Below are 20,578 nucleotides of genomic sequence, written 5' to 3' on the forward strand. Positions count from 1 at the left end.
GTGCAACCTCTCATGGATTTTCATTTAAGCTCGTTCCACATTTGTTGTGTTCTGCTCAGTGTGATGATGAAAGCCCATCTGACCTGTGTGCAGGTTTTTGGGTGTGCCTCCAGGAAGAGGAAGCTGCCCACTGACAGGACCTCTGCCCTTTGACCTCATCTACACAGACTACCATGGCTTGCAGCAGATGAAGCAGCTAATGGGTCTTTCACTGAGGAAGCACAAGTCAGTTCTTTATTCAGTCTCTTTCACTTTCGGCGTTTATTGAAATTTACATTTCTGTTGATGTAACAAGCTCTAGCAGCAATGCTTTTTATCCTTTTGGTTAACAGAAATTAATTTTAAACACTGATCAGTCAGCCCTGGGTTCACTCATAGAAGTCACATAGATTCATAGAAGTCACAAAGTCCTTCTATGAATCTATGTGTAACCTATCTACTTAGAATGAATATTTAATATGTGTATAAGTGCATGCAGTGAAAAATATATAGCTCATTTTATCCGTAAATGCTCAAACAAACCACTGCGAGCAGCAGGACTGACAGTTAATGCAGCCGGTAGAGTTTTTGTCCTTGTTTTCCAGCTGTGCAGCATTGAAGCAGTCACAGTATACAAGCAAATCCTTTTATCCATTTTTAATCCAAGAAAACAAAACAAAAAAAAAAGACCAGAAAATCGATTAATGAAAAAGGAAAAGACAAAACAAAACAAAACACTTATGCTATAGTGATGTGTAAATGATGACAATCACCTGGGCTTTTTTATCCCATCTTTTACCCTGAATTGATGAGGAAGGGGTACTGCATTCATGAAATAACAGCAGCAACCAGGCACATTTCCCAATAATCAATGTTGATTCTGCTGCATTTTGAATTCTCAAATACACCGGCGAAAGCCTCCGCTGGTTCCAGTCAGCATCAGTTCAAGGTCGGCTGATCGACCAATAGTCCTCTCCTGACAAAGTGACAGGCCAATACTTTGATTGCCTCTACAGCTCTGACACTGATTAGAGTTTCACGCTATTGATAAAATGTCTCCAATTTCATTACATCAAGTGCTTTTTTTCCGGTTCCCAGTGTGAATATTTACACCAGTTAAAGTGCTAATAAGTAATTTCATCTCTTAAGCTTGTCGTTGTCAGCCAATTGTTCTGTTTGACTTTGATCTCAGAGGACAATCATCATTTTATGTTTTCCTGTTCATGCACTCACAGCCGTGTAATCTTTGACATTATCAGAGAGAATCTCAAACAGTTTCTAGTCAAAACCCTGCACATGGAAAGAGAGCCTCTCCCTAAAATGTATTTCTTAGAACCTGGCCAGGTTGGACCAATCTCATATCATGATCTGTTGCAGTAGTGTGTCCTGTGGTGGCTGTAAAACAAGTCTATTATTTAAGCTCCTATTGTCTCACCTTGAGGCATGTGTGATCTCTGTTTATTGGGGGCGATGGCTGGGGACGTGGACATTTATCACCACTGACAGCTTTACAAACCAAGACTCTGACACCCAGACTTTGTTAGAGTTCTCAGATGAGCTCCCATAACTCAAAATCATATATATTTTTTTCATGGTTGTTGTTCATGTTGTTCTGAATATTTTATTATGTAGACTTATTCTTACTGTGTATACATATGCTCTTGTGATAAAGTACAAATGGCTAATGAATTATTTTTCTCTTTTTGCAGTATCTTCCACTCAGAGGAGAAAATTAAAGCAAGAGACAACTTTGTTCTAATTTAAGCTGAATGTAGTTCTTATTTTGTCCCAGATGCCACATAAGAGTGATTGATACCTTTGGTACAGAGCCTGCTTACAACCACGAGGAGTACGCAACTCTGCATGGCTACAGAACCAACTGGGGTTACTGGAACCTTCACGGCCAGCAGTATATGACCATGTTCCGTATGTGATTTTTGTTCTCACTGAGAATGAGAATTTAAAGTTAGTGTTAATGTCTGTGTGAAATTACAGATGATTTAAATAGTTTTGATGCATACTGTATATACACTCAGACACTTTATTAGGTACACCTGTTAACTGCTCATTTCCATGAATATCTAAACAGCTGTTCATATGGCAGCAGCTTGGTGCATTTAGGCATGTAGAAATGGTCAAGACAACCTGCTGAAGGTCAATCCAATCAGAATGGGGAAGAAAGGTCATTTAAGTGACTTTAAACATGCCATAGTTGTTGGTGCCAGACAGGCTGCTCTGACTATTTCAGAAACTGCTGATCTACTAGGATTTCCCCACACAACCATTTCTAGGATTTACAGAGATTGGTCTGAACAAGAGAAAATATCCAGTGAGCAGCAGTGCTCTGGGAGAAAATGCCATGGCGATGCCAGAGGTGAGAAGAAAATGGGCAGACTGCTTTGAGCTGATGGGAAGGCAACAGTAACTCAAGGTCTGCAGAAGAGCCACTGAATGCACAACACATCAAACCTTGAACAGTAGCAGAAGACCACATCAGGTGCCACTCCTGTGAGCTAGGACAGAAAATAAAACAGGAAATTGTGGCTACAGTTCACACGGGCTCAACAAAATTAGAGAATAGAAGACTGGAAAAATGTTGCATGGTCAGTTCCTATTTGTCCTGCAACTTTAAGATGCTAGGGTCAGAATTTGGCTTTAAAAATGAAAGCATGGATCCATCCTGCCTTGTATCAGCAGTTCAGGCTGGTGATGTTCTTGGCACAGTAAGAGTTTAAACATCACACTTGAGTATTGTTGCTGACCATGTTGATCCCTTTATGATCAGTGTACCCAAGTCACAAAGTTCGGATCATCTCAAACTGTTCTTGAACATGACAGTGTTCACTGTACTCAAATGTCCTCCACAGTCACCAGATCTCAAACTCTTCTGTTCCTCCTTTCTCTTCTTCTCTTTCTGCTTCTCGAGCTTGAGCTGGAGTTCCTTGGATTGCTCCTTCTTGGCAAGCTGTTTGGGATGTGGTGAAATAGGAGACTCACATCATGATGTACAGTTGACAAATCTGCAGCAACTGTGTGATGCTATCATGTTGATGTGAACCAAAATCTTTGAGGAATGTTTCCAGCACCTTGTTGAATCTGTGCCATGAAGATTTAAGGCAGCTCTGAAGGCAAAAGGGGGTCCTGGTACTAGCAAGGTGTACCTAATAAAGTGTCCAGTGAGTGCATGTTTTTAACTGAACGTGTGAGCTTATAAAGGCCTCAGGCTGTCACAGGCAAGGCTTTACAGCAGCGGGCAGGAAACTAATCAGTACAGCTGGGCCTGCACAGATGTCTAATGCCTCCTGTGTGGGACACACACACCATAAATGTGCAAAAACACAAGTACACACAGACATTCATGACACATTTGGTGAAAATTGTGTCAGAGGAAACTTCTGATGTTTGTCTCCAATTAATTCAGTGACAATGTGCAGACCTTCTGTAGCCAAAATACTTGTTATCACAAAGTCATACACCAAAAGATGCCAGCTTTCATTGCAGTTCTGAAAACTGACTGTTTCTTTCTCCATCTTGCTCTGCAAATCCCTGCTGTACTAGCCTTCCCTTGTGTCTTCCATCATTCATACTGCTTGATTTCCTGAAAGCTGTGGGATTTTAGGGCAGGGGTCCGTACAGCTTATTGAAATGGTGACGATGCATTGTCATCACCAACCACACAGATCAGATCATCAAGTCACCCGATCAAAATTAACAGCAGCCGAATATGAAAAGCATCCTCAACCCCAGCAAGTGCATCATTTTCAGTGTTTCATTCCACTCCACCACAGCCATGGATGTAATGCCAAATCACTAAGAAAAACCATGAGCTTCACTTCTCCTAAATTCCTGCAATGCTTTTTTAATTCTGTACTGTCTACATGCACCACACCTGGAATCTTCACAGCTGCTGCAGTTTGACTACTTTTTTGATACATGTAATGGACTTGAAACACTGTATTGCCAGTTATTTTTGTTTTGTCCTTGGCAGCCCACACTCCAGACAATTCTTTTATGGGTTTTGTGGCAGAGGAGCTGAATGAGACAGAGAGACTGAATATTCAGCGGAACAAGGTTAAAAACATGGCGGTTGTTTATGGCAAAGAAGCCAACATGTGGAAGGTTAGTATACCATAACCACTACACAACTATCAATAAAGCTAACATTTGTTTGTTTTTTTTCTAATCTGTGGGAGGAGGAAAATATTTAAATCTTGATTTGTATCATGTAATAATTTTTTCCTGGATGTGAAATATTTGTAACACAAGTATATTATACACTGTAGACTACAGGTGCTTCAAATGTGATAAAACTCCAAAATATGATACCTTTGGAGAACATCTAAATATCACTTTCCTTTTCTGTGAAACACCCACTAGATTTTACATTTCCTGCAAACAATTTCCTCCTCCAGGAATCTGGCCTGAAGTGTGATGCTACAGGAACAATTGCTTTTGTTTAGAGAAAATTTTCCCTCCAAGCGTCTGCCAAGGCTTCGTTCTTTCTGTAACTTTGAAGCGTACTGCAGCCTCCCTCAAGATTTGTTTTACTTGAGTCTGGCTGCAGCTTTTGTACCTACACTGCAATAGTATTCTCTGTTTCTCAAAACAACTTGAGCTGCAGTGTAAGATTTGTGAAATAGAAGGAGTGCTGTGTAGAAACCAGTAGTATTGGACTCTCCCCAGACAGAGAAAACCCCCTCATTGTGATCAGTGTGACTTTAGAGAGTTGGGCTTTTAAAGGTCCTATGAGAGGAAGAATGACTAATACTTCGCTATCCTTTTCCCTCCACATTGGCCCCCCTTGATTCACTTCTCCCCTCTATACTTGTGTTGTCTCTCTGCTCTGGATTCATCATCTCACGGTGCATCTTTGATGGCTCCACACAGCTTCAAGTAAGTAGACCTCCTTTTTAATTAACTCAATGCCAAATTCAAGCCAAGACAGACTGCTGAAAGTTTATGTAAAAGAGCCATTTACACAGAAGTTATTCCAAAAATACACCCCTGATATACTGTACTGTACTTTGCAAAAGTCTCAAACCACCACTTATTTCTTTATATTTTGTTGGGAAAATGGGACAAGAAGCAGTGATTTATTGAACTGTGCAAACATACATGGAAATACAGCATATAAGGCAAAAACAGAGTGTGTGCAGTTCTTTCAGTTTGTAGTTGGTATGACCACCTTTATTCTTCAGCACAGTCTGAACTCTCTTAGGCAGCTTTCATCTAATTTCTAGACTTTAGGAATAGTTCTCCAGATTTCTTGAAGGAAATTTAAAACTCTTCTTTGGATGTTGGCCACCTGCCTTTTGCTCTGTTCTCTGTCAACATGATCCCACACAATGTTGAGGTCTGGGCTCTGGAGAGGTCAATCCATGACTGATCCATTGTGTGTGTTTGTATCCAGGTATGTTTTTATTGCACTGGCAGTGTGTGTGTTTCATAATTCCATCAGTTTTGACAAGATATCCAACACCACTGGCTGAAATGCAGCCCCAAACCATCACAGAGACTCCACCATGATTTAATAGATGGTTGTAGACACTCACTGTTGTACCTCTCTCCTGACCTCTCTCATCCATACATATTGATGACCATTTGAACCAAAAACCTCAGATCCTTCACTCCATCAGTCCTGTTGCCACTGATTTTCCGTCCAGTTCTTGTGTAATGTGGCATACCTCAGCCTTTTTTCCCTGTTTCCCTTCCCTTCCTTCCTTAAGAATGGTTTCTTGACAGCCACTCTTTCACTGAGGGTCCTGATGCATCTCTCAGGTCTTTGCTGGATTTTTTTTTTCCCTGTTTCTTAAGGGCATGACTTTCAGATACTGGTCATCTGCTGTAGATGGTTTTTAGGCCTGCCGCATCTTCTTTTGTCCTCCACTTGTCCCACTTTCCTCAAAATTTTTTTAAGAACACTGCACACCATGCTGAGATATGCCAAGTTTTCTGCTAATAGCTCTTTGGGAATCATCTTGTTGATGCAAAAATATTATTTTATGTCTGTCAAACTGTGTCATCTTTAGCATTTTTCATAGATTCAACTAAAGAAATAGGAACAAATTATATGTTTTGTTTTTCAACCGGCTGCAAGTAACAAAGTGCCTAAAGATACAATTCAAAATTGGTTCTTTGATAAGTTGTCTGTTATATATGGAGGCACAACACTAGCTCATTCATTGAATGCTTGAATGATTTACAGATGAGTGTTGAGTGGCTTAACAAACAAACAAACAAAAAACATTCCTCTGAAAATGTCAGGTACAAGGACTGGACTGAAAATGAGAGAAGAGCAGAAAACAGCAGAGAAAGATTTTACAGGAAAGTTTGGCTCCTTGGAAGCAAAATATGAAGAAATGAGGGGTGGTTTGAGACTTTTGCACAATACTGTAATATCTTTAGATATATTTTAAATGTGCAAACGCGTGCAATGTACCATAGAGGAACATTGGATTAAGCTAATTAATTAAAAATTGAAATGAATAAATACCTGAAGTTTTGTCAGTTCACTTTATTTTTCATCGTGAACAGCTGGTCACAGTTCTATCTCCCAAGATTCCCTCTGCTGCAGCGAGCGAGTAAACCACCAACCTTTTAATCTATTAAGTCTACATACTTTGATGAGAGTTCATGTTTTGTGATGGTTGTTATCCCTTTCTTTAAAAGAAACTGTTTTCATCACTTCATTGCTCTTAAAAAAAAAAAAACTAGCCCAAGATGAATAATGAGGAGTAACACGATGCATGCCTTGAAGACATAGCGTTAGTAAATTATTCATAGCATTCCCTCAGAAAAACTTTTTGAGACAAACCAATTCAGTTGTTTCAATAAAATGATTAAAGCAAATTGTCCCCACGGGGAAACGCAGAGCATACAGTAGACCCTGGTATCGGTCTTTCATGTTCCTTTAAAATGCCACAGGTACTGAGTAGTTTTTAGTTAAAAGGTGACAATGTTACTGCTAGTTTGGACAGACTTAGCTCATTAGATCACCCAGTGCTAGTGTTCAGGTTGGGGTGATACTCTGGACTCTGTGACACCTTTAGGTTTTGGAAACTAATTAGGCATAACATCTTCACAGAACATATATGTACAGTTTAAAGCAGCAAAAAACCCAACTATACAAAGATGATAAATATAAAAAATATGATACATTATAGGGAAATCAGCTGCAATGTGTGTCAACAACAAAGCTAATTTAAAACTCACTAATAAGGATTTGAAGAACTCAAGAAAAAAAAAAAAAAAGCAAATTTAAATGCAAATGCAGTTCATCCACCTTTTTAGTGTTTGCACAGACAAATTCATAATTCATACATTCACTTTTCGGCTCTCCTCTTTAAGCGCTTAGCTCATTTTGCTTTCCTCCTGTGTATGTCTCGGTAAGGGTAAGGAAAAATTTCTGGCAATTCTGCATCGCCACATGGAGATCCACGGGACGGTGTATTATGAGGTGCAGCGTCCCCCGGAGGTGCCTGCCTTTGTCAAGAATCACGGCCTGCTGCCTCAGCAGGAGCTGCAGCAGCTCCTCAGAAAAGCTAAGGTGTACCTGTAATACTGACAACATTTGCACATAATTCCCACATCCCAATAGACTGGAGAAGCTGTCGTGCTTTTGTAGGGCTGAAAAAGGATTGATCTGGGTGTGCGCAGTGTAAATACTTACAATCTGCTCTCCTTTGTCATTTTTCTGACTAGTTATTCATTGGATTTGGCTTCCCCTACGAAGGTCCTGCCCCTTTGGAGGCAATAGCGAATGGCTGCATCTTCCTGCAGCCAAAGTTTAATCCACCTCACAGCTCTCTCAATCATGAGTTCTTCAGAGGGAAGCCCACATCCAGGGAGGTAGAAACTCACAATACAATGCTATTTTTTTTTTTTTAATATTCACATTATACACAGCACACATACATTACAGTAGACAACAACACTATCTGATTTTAACTGTGTTTACCGCTACTATGATTATTAATATATTCCATTTGTGCCTCCCTCAGGTGTCCTCTCAGCATCCCTATGCAGAGCAGTACATTGGCAGGCCACATGTCATCACTATTGACTTCAATAACTCTGAGGAGTTTGACGCAACCATCCGTGAAATCATGAGGATCAATGTGCGTTCATTTTTTTGTGTTTGCCATCCAAACTTAACAGCACTCATTCAACAAAATAATGGTCTTCTTATATTATACTCTACCACTGTACTCACTGCTGCGTAATAGCAAACTGAGGTGAAAGTATAATTTACTCTCACACACTTCACAGTGGGTTTTGACCCGCTTTTGAAGCCCTCAGCCTTTAATAGAGCTCTTAATCATGGCATCCGACATTACAGCAAAATGCTTAGCTGGCTCCCGCTCTGCTCTCCGCACTCCTAATTGCTTGAGATATTGAGCGGCTCAGTAGGTAAACTGTGCCCACACCTGGGTTTACATGGCAGCTTTCCAGAGGCCAGCCCCACAGGCAGTAAGCATTGTCCACAGCACATCTTATTAATCAATCAAACTGTGCTCAATCTGTCACCAGAACAACACAGAGCTACTGCCAAGCCTCGCATAGTGCCAAGACGCATGTGTGCCTCTACCTGCCAGGTGTGTTAAACAGACCTTATGTTTCCTGCTGATAGATGCAAAATGAAGTACCACTTATGATCCTGGTAAATGCTTTAAATGTGAATGCTAGGGGAATAAAAACAACACTAATCACACAAGATGTGCAAGTTTCAATTTAAAATTTGAAAGCAGAAAGAACAGAGTCGAAAACAGTGGAGCTGTTTTTTTTTTTTTTTTCTCCCATGAAACTGACAAACAGACCTCATGCATATTTAATAAGACATATATTTAATAGGGCAAAAATATATTAGATGCTATTTTAAAATATGAAGGAATACAAAGGCTATGTTCACTCACTTATTAACAAAAAGTTGAAGAGAACTACAAAACATGTTTCATGTTTTTTTTTTTGTTTTGTTTTGTTTTTTATGTGTGGTATTTTGGGAATCACACTTAAATCAGATTTAACGCTGATACAGTTTTGATGTCCCGATAATGCATACGACGCTAGTGCCAACAGCCGCTTAGTTTAGCCAAGCGTGAAGACTGAAAAGCAGCTTGGCTGTGTCACAAAATCTGCCTGCTAACACCTCAAAAGCTCACTTATTAAGGCATCACATCTTGTTTGTTTAATCCACACAAAAGCCAAAAATTGCTATTTTTCATCAGTGTCTGGCTATTTCTTTACAGGGAGTAGTAACTTCCTCCTTAGGTTGCCTGGCAACTGGTCCCTTTGGTCACCCCCCCCCCCCCCCCCCCCCCCCCCCCCCCCCCCCCCAATGCAAATGCATTAATTACTGAGCTGGTAGGTGGATTTTGCTCATTGGATGGAGCCTTGCTAGTTTTTTCCACCTGTTCCCAGTTTTTTTTAGCTAACAAACTGGTGGTGGTAGCTTCATATTTACTATACAAACAAGAAAGTATTGTAGGCTTTCTTATTTAGCCTTTGGTTAAAAACAGCAAACATGTGTATGCCCATAAAGTTCCATGACTCCAGCTACAAAATTCACAATCCACACATAATTTATCTCCTTCAAGGTTGTGTCCCTGCTGCAACCATTTCCAGTGTGCATCTGAGATACACATTCAATCTATTCTGATGTGTCAATACTGACCCTTCAGCTTGAATTAAATTTTATTTAATGCTACTGCCTACTAGGGAAAAATGAATTATTGTGATCATGTTGCATTTGAATGATTGAGACAAGTGCACTCACTCACAGCGGTCACCTTCTTCAGAGTGATTTTGGTGCAACAGGATGGTGATAAAACAACAACAGGACAGAGTCGGTCTGCTATCAGTCTGCGATTGAATGGGGTCAAACATGCAATCTTTTATGACAATATGCTGATTAACTTTGATAAAATTAACAAACACAACAAAGCTATTGCTGATAGATATTTCACATAAACAGAAATTCACATGAACTGCATACTTGATCTGAAACAAGTTCCTCCACAAATAGTGATGTAAGTTGCTCCGGATGGTGATTTGGCAGCCAGTCAAGTCAAGTTCTCTTTTGCAAGAGACATATTGCAGACAAGTTTGGCTCCTCATCACAGACTGACTTGGACTGATTGCAATTATATTTGCAACCTTTGCCAATCTATCTGAGAGTGATTGCAGACAGTTTGCCCTCTCTCCAGGTGATTTGTGCAGTCACATTGCGACTGAAGTGGTTGGTCCAAACCAGTTGTTGCTGCATCCCAAATCAGTCCTCTGACAGCAAAAAAATTCAATGCTTTCACTGAGCAACCACCGATTTTTTCCTAGGAGGAGGTTGCCGCCCTGTTTTTTACTCTAGTGTGACTGAAGCTATAAGGGAAAAGTCACAGGAAACCACATTTGGTGAGTAGGGTGGTTAAAGAGCCTGGGCTGTGTTGGTGTATCCAAAAGCTTCCTGGATTTCAATGGAACATAGTACACTCAAATTCATTTCCACTGAATGCTCATTCTCTTCGAGATGTTCAATTAGACATGTTCATTTACAGTCTGACTCTGCAGGGAAAAATTCACCATGCACTACCCTAGTAATGTAAAAAAAAAAACAAATGAATAAATAAGCGGGGAGAATACGCCTGTTCGTGGTTTTGACCTGATGTGCTGCTGGATTTAGCACAGCACTCTTGCAATGAAAACTTGCTTGGTCTCCCAGTCATAGCTCTAATTGCAGTTCTTGCTACCAGTGTCGGGTTAGTTTGACACAGAATTTTATCTTTGCACCTTGTGCAAGTTTGAGATTGATGGTGAAACTGCAGACACACATGCACATGTGGCTAAAATGGGACTTCCAGAGAGAGAGAGGAGAGCTAAAAAGAACAGCCAGGGTGCAGAGGTGCACAATGAGAATGACCTGAAAAGAGAAATTAAGTTCATCTTAAATTATAATCAGTTATTGTCTTTGTAAAAGCATTTTCTTGTAATACAGTTACTTGGATAACAGTTCAGTTAATGTACAGTTTAAGCTCAGAGAGTCACATTCAAGTGTAAAATCACGCAAGCTACACATGTAGATGGCATTAAGTGTAGCATATCTGGTTGTCTAGATTGCATAGTGTGCGTTTACTTACATTTATTCACAGACAGCTCAGCACGTAACACTTTTTTTTAGTGGTTTGTTCGTATTTCTGCTGCTCATGTTACTGATTTACTGTAGATAGCTCACTCCCTCAGTCTGAAAAGCTGCTGGCTTAGCTTTAATGACACTATGGAAACGGTGCCTTTTGATTAAATAATACTAAAATGCCTGTAACACTGGCCTGATCTTTCCTGCCACCCCACCCGGACGTAGCTGCTACCAGCATAATTTGCCTAGTAGATAACGTATCATTTTATGTCACTGATAATGGTGCAAAATGATGAATGCTGCTCACATTTTTTGTGGCCACGCAATGCAGTCAGTTTACTGTAGGTATATTAAACGTGCCGTCATATAAAGAATGTTTCTACTGTTCAATTCAAATCACCCTTTATGAAAGTTTTTTTTTTTTTTTTTTTTTTTGGTCCTCCCCAACTCAGATTCTATTATATAAAGATGCCCAAAAGGGCAAATTGCATTGCGGAATAGCTGATGAAGTGCCAGATACATTTCATTAAACTCAGATGAAATAAAGTAATAAGAGAGCGCTAAAAGGAACACAATGCTAAAAGGAGCCATTTATCAATTTAAGCCTGAGTGCTTTAGTGGCCTGATGGTAAACAGTGAGATCTAACTTCAGATACCATGGGGGACATTCTGAGAGGTTTCTACACCGGGGATGCTGGCAGAATCTCTTCCATCCTGATATATTTTACAATTAGTCATGTCTTCAACCCACAGTCAGTTTAAAAATGCTGTTATTGATATAAATACCTGTCTCCAAAGATTCCAACCTACAGTCATTATTCCGCTCCAAGTGCTGGGCTCCCCCATGACTCTGCCTGCATGAAATATGAGCAGCAATGGAAAGGTATTGATCAGTGCTCTTGTTTTTATCCATGGCCTGTCATCAAAAATCAACAGTGAGTGACAGGTCTTCACAGCAACACTGATAACTGCACCCAAAGGATCCAGGAGACCCTCAAACAGCCTTCTCAGTGCTGCGTGACCTGTGGTCCAGTGTCAGTTTAATTCATCATTTGACATATTGATGTAGTCATCACTAAAATTAATGAAATCAATTTTCAAAGCTGTCACCTGTGATGTATTAGGTCGTTGATTTTAATGCGAGGCTTGTGCCATGATATAGGCCTTTCACAATTATGCTAATGAATGTGTCAGCTTTGATTAACTATCAGATGCTCGGGTCCTGTAATTACCATGGCTTGGCTTTGTGGCCACATGCGCGCACTCTTGTCCACTGTTTGCTCATCTGTGTGTGTATTTGTGTTTGCAGGTGGAGCCATTCCTGCCATATGAGTACACCTGTGAGGGAATGCTTGAAAGAGTCCATGCCTACATTCAGAACCAGGTAGGCTTCGACATTTGAATCGTCAACATGCTGGCACGAATCTTGATAAATCCAAGATCAATGATTTGCTGGTGGCACATGATGCCTCCAGCAGTTGGTCCCAGTTTGCTTTTGTGAATTGATGTGGACGTTGAACTTGAACCACAAGATTCATTGTTATTTGTGTCTGGCTCAAGCCTTAAGGCCCTCGAGGAACTGGTGTTTATAATAGATACAGGCAGTAATGTGTTACTGTTGTACTTTAAAATATGAAGCTACAACCAACCTTTCGATCTATCCATCCATCCATTCATCTTCTTCTGCTTATCTCTAACCACTGGTTACCAGCTAGTTTAATCATTTTTACTGCACTGGTTTTCCTTGAATAGTAATGATCTTCTGTCTCATCATGACATTGGATCCCTTAAAACCAGAAAAGTCTTCAGAAAGTTGTTGTCCCAGAACAGGAAAATGTATTGAGTGAAAACAATGGAGTAAAAGGAAGAAAGTCATCTTTTAAAGTAGAATTTCTGTAAAAATGAAACAAATAATACATAACATGCTACTAGGCACATCTGCTTTTCCACATTTCCCTGGCTCTAGCTTCAACGAAGGTGAGAGAGAGATCATTCTTAAACTTATAGCAAGAAAAGGAATAAGTGCATGTCCATTTAAGAAGATTGGGGATATCCCACAGAATGGGGAAGTTGCATAAAATTCAGCTCTAGAGATCTTGTTGTGATCTGTTAACCAGAAAAAGATGATTTTCAGTTAGGTGTATAACAGCTTGCTGTTGTCAGTCATGTGAAATCAGGGTTTTTGAAATACTGGCATGTAGTGAAATAAGACCCTGAATTATATCATATCTTTGAAAATCCACCTTTATTTGGGTATAAACTTGGGTGAAATTTCAGGGACCGTTTGGTCTATGCTGATTTTATTCAGGGAAAAAAAAAAACTTCACGCCTAGTTGGTCAAACTCTCTTAAGTCATCTGCAAATGGAAATTACCAGTGTGGGAATGGTGCCAATTGCCATTGTACAGCTAAACCAATTAAGAGTGTGATCACCTGCACGTCCTCTCACATTGTGTTGATGATACGTTGCACTCGCAGGCTCACATCAGTAGAACCATTAGAAAACTTAATGGGATAAGTAAACATAAAACTGCTATTTGTTGCCAGGAGATTATCCAGTCGCAGCACTTCAGCTTTTTGATATCCAACTTGTTTCAACACCATCCAGGTGTGGAGACAATAACACCGGGCCTCATTCACAAAACAATGCGTACTCACAAATCTGTGCAAAAGCTGCACGTACAAACATTTAACACACAAGTCAGTGATTCAATATTTCATACCAGAATTTGTTTATATAACAAACACAAACACAAATGATGAAGGCCTTTCTTAGAACAGTTTTATTTATATAGCGCATTTCATTATACACATTAAACTCAATGTGTTTAACACAGAAGATTAAGAAAACATAAAACATATGTGGGTTCACAATGAAAGCAGAAAAATAAAACGTTAGAAAGAAGTAACATACAAGTTTACTTCTACATACACACGCGCACACACAGTTACTAAGTGTGGGCTTGTGAGAATAAAAAGATTTTGAGTTTGTGTTTAAATATAGACATAGCTGTAACTGACCTCAGGTCAGCAGGCAGTGTCTTCCAAAGAACAGGACCACAGTACCTGAAAGCACCCACAAATCGCATGTAAATTCTCTCCAACGGCATCGTCACTGCTTTGTCTGCTTCACCAGGCGGTAAACGTGTTCCCTGATACAGAGAAATGGGGGCAGGGCAGCGTGCAGATTGTAAGCATATTGCACAAGTCTGTTGGTTTACATTGATTCTACACCATGTTAACAAAACAGGCCAATGTGCACGTTTCATAAATCCAAGGGGAATTTTGCATATGCTTTTGTTTTTTAGAAGAAGAAGAAGAAGAAGAAGAAGAAGAAGAAGAAGAAAGAGCTTTATTTGTCACATACATTTACATGCAGTGAAATTCATTCTCTGCATTTAACCCATCACACACATGGAGTATGTAGTACACACAGCACAGCATGGAGCAGGGGGCAGCCAAAGGGCGCCCGGGGAGCAACCTGGGGGGGTGGGCTTGCTCAGGGACCCACAGTGATGCCAGCCCGAGGATTTGAACCAGGGTCCTCTCAGTGACGAACCCTCTTCTTCTCCCCTAGGCCATCACTCCAGTTTTAGCACAGGCTAAGAACATTTCTATGAAAATATCAATCGAGGCCCAATGTCACTCAGGGGAATAAACAAAGAACATTCACTCTATGTAATATTACAGTTTCTTTTTGATTCAAATGTCAAAAAGGCCAGGGATGACAAACTGAATGACAAGTGCTTCATTTGGAGCTGTAAATTGATATAACCGATTTTTTTTTTGTAAAGCCAGTATTAGAAATCTTTAATACACTAATGAATCCTGCGTATCTTTTTGCTGTTTTATCATTCAGTCCTATGTATGTAATCCGCTGTATGTTCATCATACTGAAGAATACTTGTGATTACATTTAATCCACATTAACTTGTATTACCTATTGGATATTTTGAAACATAAAGATTTGATATTTTTGTATCTGATTTCTGTATATCATAAATCAAATATGGCTGATAATGGAGCGTTTTGATGTATCAAACACTTTTTGATTTAGAGCCTATTTTTGTTTGCCCTGATGAGTTTTGAACTTATATGGATGTCACTTAAGATTAATATTATCACATTTGCGATCCTGTTGATGCTTTTGGCAGACTACTGGCACACAAACTGTACGTGCAGAGTGTTAATGAGGTTAATCTTATTAGTCCTCTGAGAGAACGTGTGAATGATTGAGGCGTTTCTTATGCAGGAGTGTTTCCCATATACCTGATACAGGTCAGATGGACTGAAATGTTGTAGTTTAATATACCAGTAGTAGGCGAGACAGTGAGTTCAGTTTAATCATTTTTATGTCCACCATTCAAAATGTGTCTTAATAGAAGTAAATGCAGTTCCAGGGTGGATTGCGGCTGGGGAAAAGAAGCATAACATTTAAACACAAGGTTAAGAACAGAAAGGATGCGTTTATTCAATTCTGCTCATCAGGTCAATCCCCTTGACAGAAGAAAGGAATTAATTGGCTTTCATGTGAAGCGCCAACTGTTTCACAGGAGCTCGCTGATGCATTTTAAATCTTTGTTCCTGAGCTGATCCATTTTAACCTTATTTTTATTCTATTTTCATATTCCAAATAGTTTAGTCATTTATTAATTCTATATCTATGTGAAGACCCACATAAACCACACTGAAAATATTATTATTTGTTTGTTTGTTTAATCCTTCTCAAATCTGTGATAGAAAACTTCTTTCTCCTGTCTTATCTTGATGGTGTATTAATTTCAGCCTGTATTTGATGGAGTTAAAGGACTGATACACATGTCTTCTTCAAGCATACATTAAAAAAAAAAAAAATTTTGTGTTGTTATACTGGCCTTGTTTTTAAAGGGGTTCCCTTTGTGGATTTTTCAGTTGCTTGTCCAAAATATTTATTCCTGTGCTAGACTGGCTGGGTCAGCAATTAAATCCCTTTTTGCTGGCGCCAGCTGCAAACAAATAGGCACAGTGATTTGTTTTTCTTTTTTTTTTTTCTTTCACTGATGCCTCAGGATCTTAGTGATGAAAGAGAAAATATTGCTCGTATGTAATGTACTTGAGTTCTGATATTCGCACACAAAATGAGAATCAATCAGCAATCTAGATGTGTTTAACCTTATCAGTGTTTGGTATTCCTACTACTTTAAAGTTATTTACAAAAGAAAATCATCTGAAATTTTGACACAAACACCGACACACACGCACACCTACACAAACACACACATTCATATGCAGTATATTTACAGATGCTTTTGTCCTCTGTGGGATGTGTCATGTTTTGATGGTTGGTATATTGTCTGGCAGTGGCAGGTTAAGGAAATGTGTTAGCCTGTGTTCTGCTCTGACACCCCCCCTCTCCCACTGTCAGAAATAATACACACACAAAATAATACACACACATGCACTCAGCGTGCCGTGACTGACTGAGACTGTGACTAGCCGCCTGGTGTGTACAAGTGCAGACTTCCAATCAGACTCTCCTCCCTGTTCTTTCTGCCACTTTTCTTAAACCTTCTCTTTCCTCTTTTCCAATTTTATTTCTAACTCCTCAAGTTCCACAGATCCTTTTAGCTTCATTTTTCTACTTTCTGACTGAAACGGTCATACTCGTTATCTTCCACTATAAATTCTCCTCGCCTCTGTTCACTCTAGCTGAGCTCTAGCCCATCTGTGACCCTCATACAATAAAGTTTGGTGGCAGCTCAGTATTTTTTTTTCCTGAAAACATTGTCTTTGTGATGACAGAGTAGCGTGCAAACAATGGATTTCATACAAACTTGCTGGCTACTTCATTAGTCACATGTGTCCAGTCACATGTTAATGCAAATATCTAATCAGCCAATCACATGGCAGCATTTAAATGCATTTAGGCATGTAGACATGGTTAAGACAAGCTGTAATGGTGTGGGCGATATTTTCTTAGCACACTTTGTGCCCCTTAATACCAACTAAGCTTTGATTTAATGCCACAGCCTAGCTGAGCATTGTTGCTAACCATGTCCATCCCATTATGACCACAGTGTAGTCATCTCTCTGATGGCTGCTGAAGTATAATGTGCCATATCACGAAGCTCTTATCACCTCAAAACTGATTTCTTGAACATGACAATGAGTTTACAGTACTCAAATGGCCTCTACCAAATCTCAATCCAGAAGAACACCTTTTGGATTTAGTGGAACAGATTGCATGTAATGTGCATGTATTTAGAGTATAAAATATAACTGTAAGAAAACTGTATCTAATTAGACTTACAATTTGTATAGCTGATTTTCTCATTCTAGTTAAATGACATCTACAAAAGTATACACAAATAAGATACATTTGTTCATTTTTTTAATTACATAGTCTTAAATTAGATATTTGTAAAGTTGCAAATATAATATAATTTAATACTTCTATACCTTTCAGATAATAACGGCAGTCACTGATGGAATGAAGAATGACAAAGAAAATAATGGAAAAAAAATTATTAAAGATTTAATAAAGTGTCAAGCCCTCAGTCTCCTCACCTTGCCCCTTTCACACTTCCTTATTTCACTGATGAACACTGTATGTGTGTGTCTGTGTGTGCGCGTGTGTGTATGCAATCAGGGATGTAGTCTGTTTTTAGAAGTGGAAGTGCAGCAGAGATGGAGAGATTGGAAGTTGGGTTATTGCCTGCGGGAACTAGGAGCCTATTTAATAAACGGATCTGGAGGCCAGAGGGACATGTCAGAGAAATGTTATTACCTGGGTTTTATGAATAGCCCCAGCTAAAGGGGGGGATCTAGTCAGGGCTCTCACCACAGGACTAATTCTACCTCCAAATCTTATTGCGATTGGGAGCCATAACCTCATCCACATTATTTCTACGGAGGATGACAAGGACTTCCCAGTTTTGATAAGCAACTGTTTGTATTTAACAGTTCCTTTATTATTTCAGTAGCATTAATTCTGTTGCTAAGCCAAATGTACAATTTTTTTTCAACTGTGGACTATAGGAGGATTTTTTTCTTTGTATTATTGCATGTTTGTGGGTTTTGTTTAGTAGGTTTTTATATATTTTACATTTCCCCTCTCTTTCTTTTTTTTTTTTTTTTTTTTTTTTTTTTTTTTTTTTTTTTCTTTTTTTTTTTTTTTTTTTTTTCTTTTTTTTTTTTTTTTTTTTTTTTTTTTTTTTTAAAAAAAAAAAAAAAAAAAAAAAAAAAGGGGAAAGAGCACAAGTCTATTAATCAGATAGTTCATCACTTTAACATATAAAAAAATACTATCAATACTTGCAAAAATAAATTTGTGTGTGAAAAACAAAACTAACAAAGCATGTTACGCACACCAACAATTTCCCCTCTCTTTCTACCTGCAGGACTTTTGTTCTCCTGAAGCTCCGTTTCCTCCTGTAAACTCATCTCAGACTTGGTTGGGCAGTGCTCCCAGTCCTTTCACCCTCCTCCCCAACTCCAGAATCCTAACTTGGGGCTCCAACGCCAGCTCGTTCTCATCCTGGCCTCCTCTCAGCGCACTCCGTGTTTTGGCTTCACTTGAGAGCCAATCGTGTGTGAAGGCGTGCCAGACTGCGGGATTAATCTGCGAACCCGCCTTGTATCGTTTCATCAACATTAAGGAGGCTTTCACCGCGTAAGATCTTTCTTCAACTTCAGCTGTGGTGTATACCCATCCAAAGTGCAGCTATTTTTGCAAAATGTAACATCTTAAAAATGCATCTCATTGAGCTCATCCTGCAAACAATTATTTGATTGCACCATTCCATCAAAACAGTGCCATGCCTCATTTGCACTTCTAGTTTCAATATTATGCAGTAGTAGAAAGTACTGATGTAGCAACTGGCTCACCCTTTCCTCTTTATACTGCCTGCTATTCGTTCCCTGTCATTCTGAGTAACAGTTATAGTAAACATTTTAAAGAGTTTGAGTGGATCTTTATGTATAAATTATCAGAAAGAAGGGCATTTACTACTCATAAAACGTTGTCTGATCTTCAGTCTGTTTACATGTTCCCTGTCTTTATCGAGCACACAGAATAATCATTCATAGTACAAGCTGAAAAAAGTAAGTGAACTCGTGAATTTAGTTGTATGTTGTATAGTTGTAGCCTTCTTTATCAGCAGCAACCTTCACTGGGTGTTTCATATCTGCTTACAGAGTGCATGTCAGTGCTTAGGGAATTTAGACCATTGCTCCAGCAAAACTTTCTGGAGTGTACTGATTTCACCTCTTCACGTCATGCCAGGACATCTAATTTTGGTTAAGGTCAAGATTCCTACTTGGTCATTTCAAGCACATGCTTTAGTCACCATGCTTCACAAGTTGGCATGAGGTTTTGGTGCACAACACTTCAAACATAGCACTGTTCATTTTTTAAAATAAGTTCAACTTTTGTCTCATCCGTCTACAGAACATTTCCGCAGGAATTTTGTCAAGCAGTTGTTGTTAACTGTTAACCAATTGCTCATCCTTTGTCTTTGTTCCCAGCCTGAATTTCCAATGTGAAGGAGTGGAGTCCGAGAAGAACCACCTCTTCCCTGCATTCTCAGCAGAGCATGCTGAATGTGGCCTGCAGCACGACCCTCTTCTGTTCAGCTGTGCTGGCTCTAGTGCCAAATACCAACGCCTTTGCCCCTGTAGGGACTATCGTAACGGCCAGGTGGCATTGTGCAGGGACTGCCTATGACCAGAAGAGGACCTGGAGGATGGAGGCTCTTTTGGAATCCTCGGATAGGTTCGGGCAGCCCTAGGAAACTCCCTTTGGTACGAGACTCTGTGATAAAAGCAGTAAAGTATATATACTGACTTTGCTTCCTTACCTCTGAATTGGAACTGGCTGCCAAAGTAGGTAAGGTGTAAACCTCTCAGGGAACTGCATGATTGTACTTTAAATTTGAAGGGTTTGAAGATTCACTTTACAGGTGTGCGGCATTCAGGCCACAGTCGTTACAGAAATCATGATGAAATGTGTAACTTAATGGATAAATTATAAGAGTAATCAAGGAAGATTTCCATTCATCCATCCATTTTCTTCCACTTATCCAATTTAGGGTTGCGAGGCAAGGAAGATTTGATTTAACAAATGCAAATGCTTGATTTTTCACAAGTGTGGTTACTCGTCGTTGTGTGAATACTTACAGTGCCATAGTGGAGTTGGATATTTGTACTAGATGCACCCAAAGCCATTTACACTATATTGAGATGTACTATTTTAAATGTCTGTGATGATAAATTTGTACATAAGTGTTGTTTAATAAAATACATGGGGAAATATTTTTGTTTGTTTTTCTTAATTTATTACATTTAAAAATGGGATCCACTTGAACTGTACTTTGATACTAAAGACAGGTTATCACAATTCAGTCTTTTTTTTTTGTTTTTGTTATATTCAGTCTGAAAAAATATTTTAATGTAAGTTTCTGAGATTTTTTTTTTCCTTTTTCTTTTGAGAGTACATCAT

General features: G+C 39.2%; 1 protein-coding gene across 1 annotated transcript in view; it reads left to right on the plus strand.

The window, feature by feature from the left end:
* mgat5b (alpha-1,6-mannosylglycoprotein 6-beta-N-acetylglucosaminyltransferase B) overlaps positions 1-20,363 on the plus strand; it is a 69,588-nt gene extending 49,225 nt beyond the window's left edge. Inside the window, exons 9-18 of the mRNA XM_030735813.1 lie at positions 94-225; positions 1,772-1,905; positions 3,968-4,098; positions 4,867-4,872; positions 7,370-7,525; positions 7,681-7,827; positions 7,980-8,096; positions 12,411-12,485; positions 18,480-18,751; positions 19,606-20,363. Of these exons, the coding sequence (XP_030591673.1) occupies positions 94-225; positions 1,772-1,905; positions 3,968-4,098; positions 4,867-4,872; positions 7,370-7,525; positions 7,681-7,827; positions 7,980-8,096; positions 12,411-12,485; positions 18,480-18,751; positions 19,606-19,804 (1,369 nt within the window). The 3' untranslated portion in view covers positions 19,805-20,363. The remainder of the gene's footprint in view (positions 1-93; positions 226-1,771; positions 1,906-3,967; positions 4,099-4,866; positions 4,873-7,369; positions 7,526-7,680; positions 7,828-7,979; positions 8,097-12,410; positions 12,486-18,479; positions 18,752-19,605) is intronic.
* The last annotated feature ends 215 nt before the right edge of the window (positions 20,364-20,578 follow it).

Source organism: Archocentrus centrarchus, chromosome 8 (assembly GCF_007364275.1).
Source record: "Archocentrus centrarchus isolate MPI-CPG fArcCen1 chromosome 8, fArcCen1, whole genome shotgun sequence".
NCBI classification, from domain to species: Eukaryota; Metazoa; Chordata; class Actinopteri; order Cichliformes; family Cichlidae; genus Archocentrus; species Archocentrus centrarchus.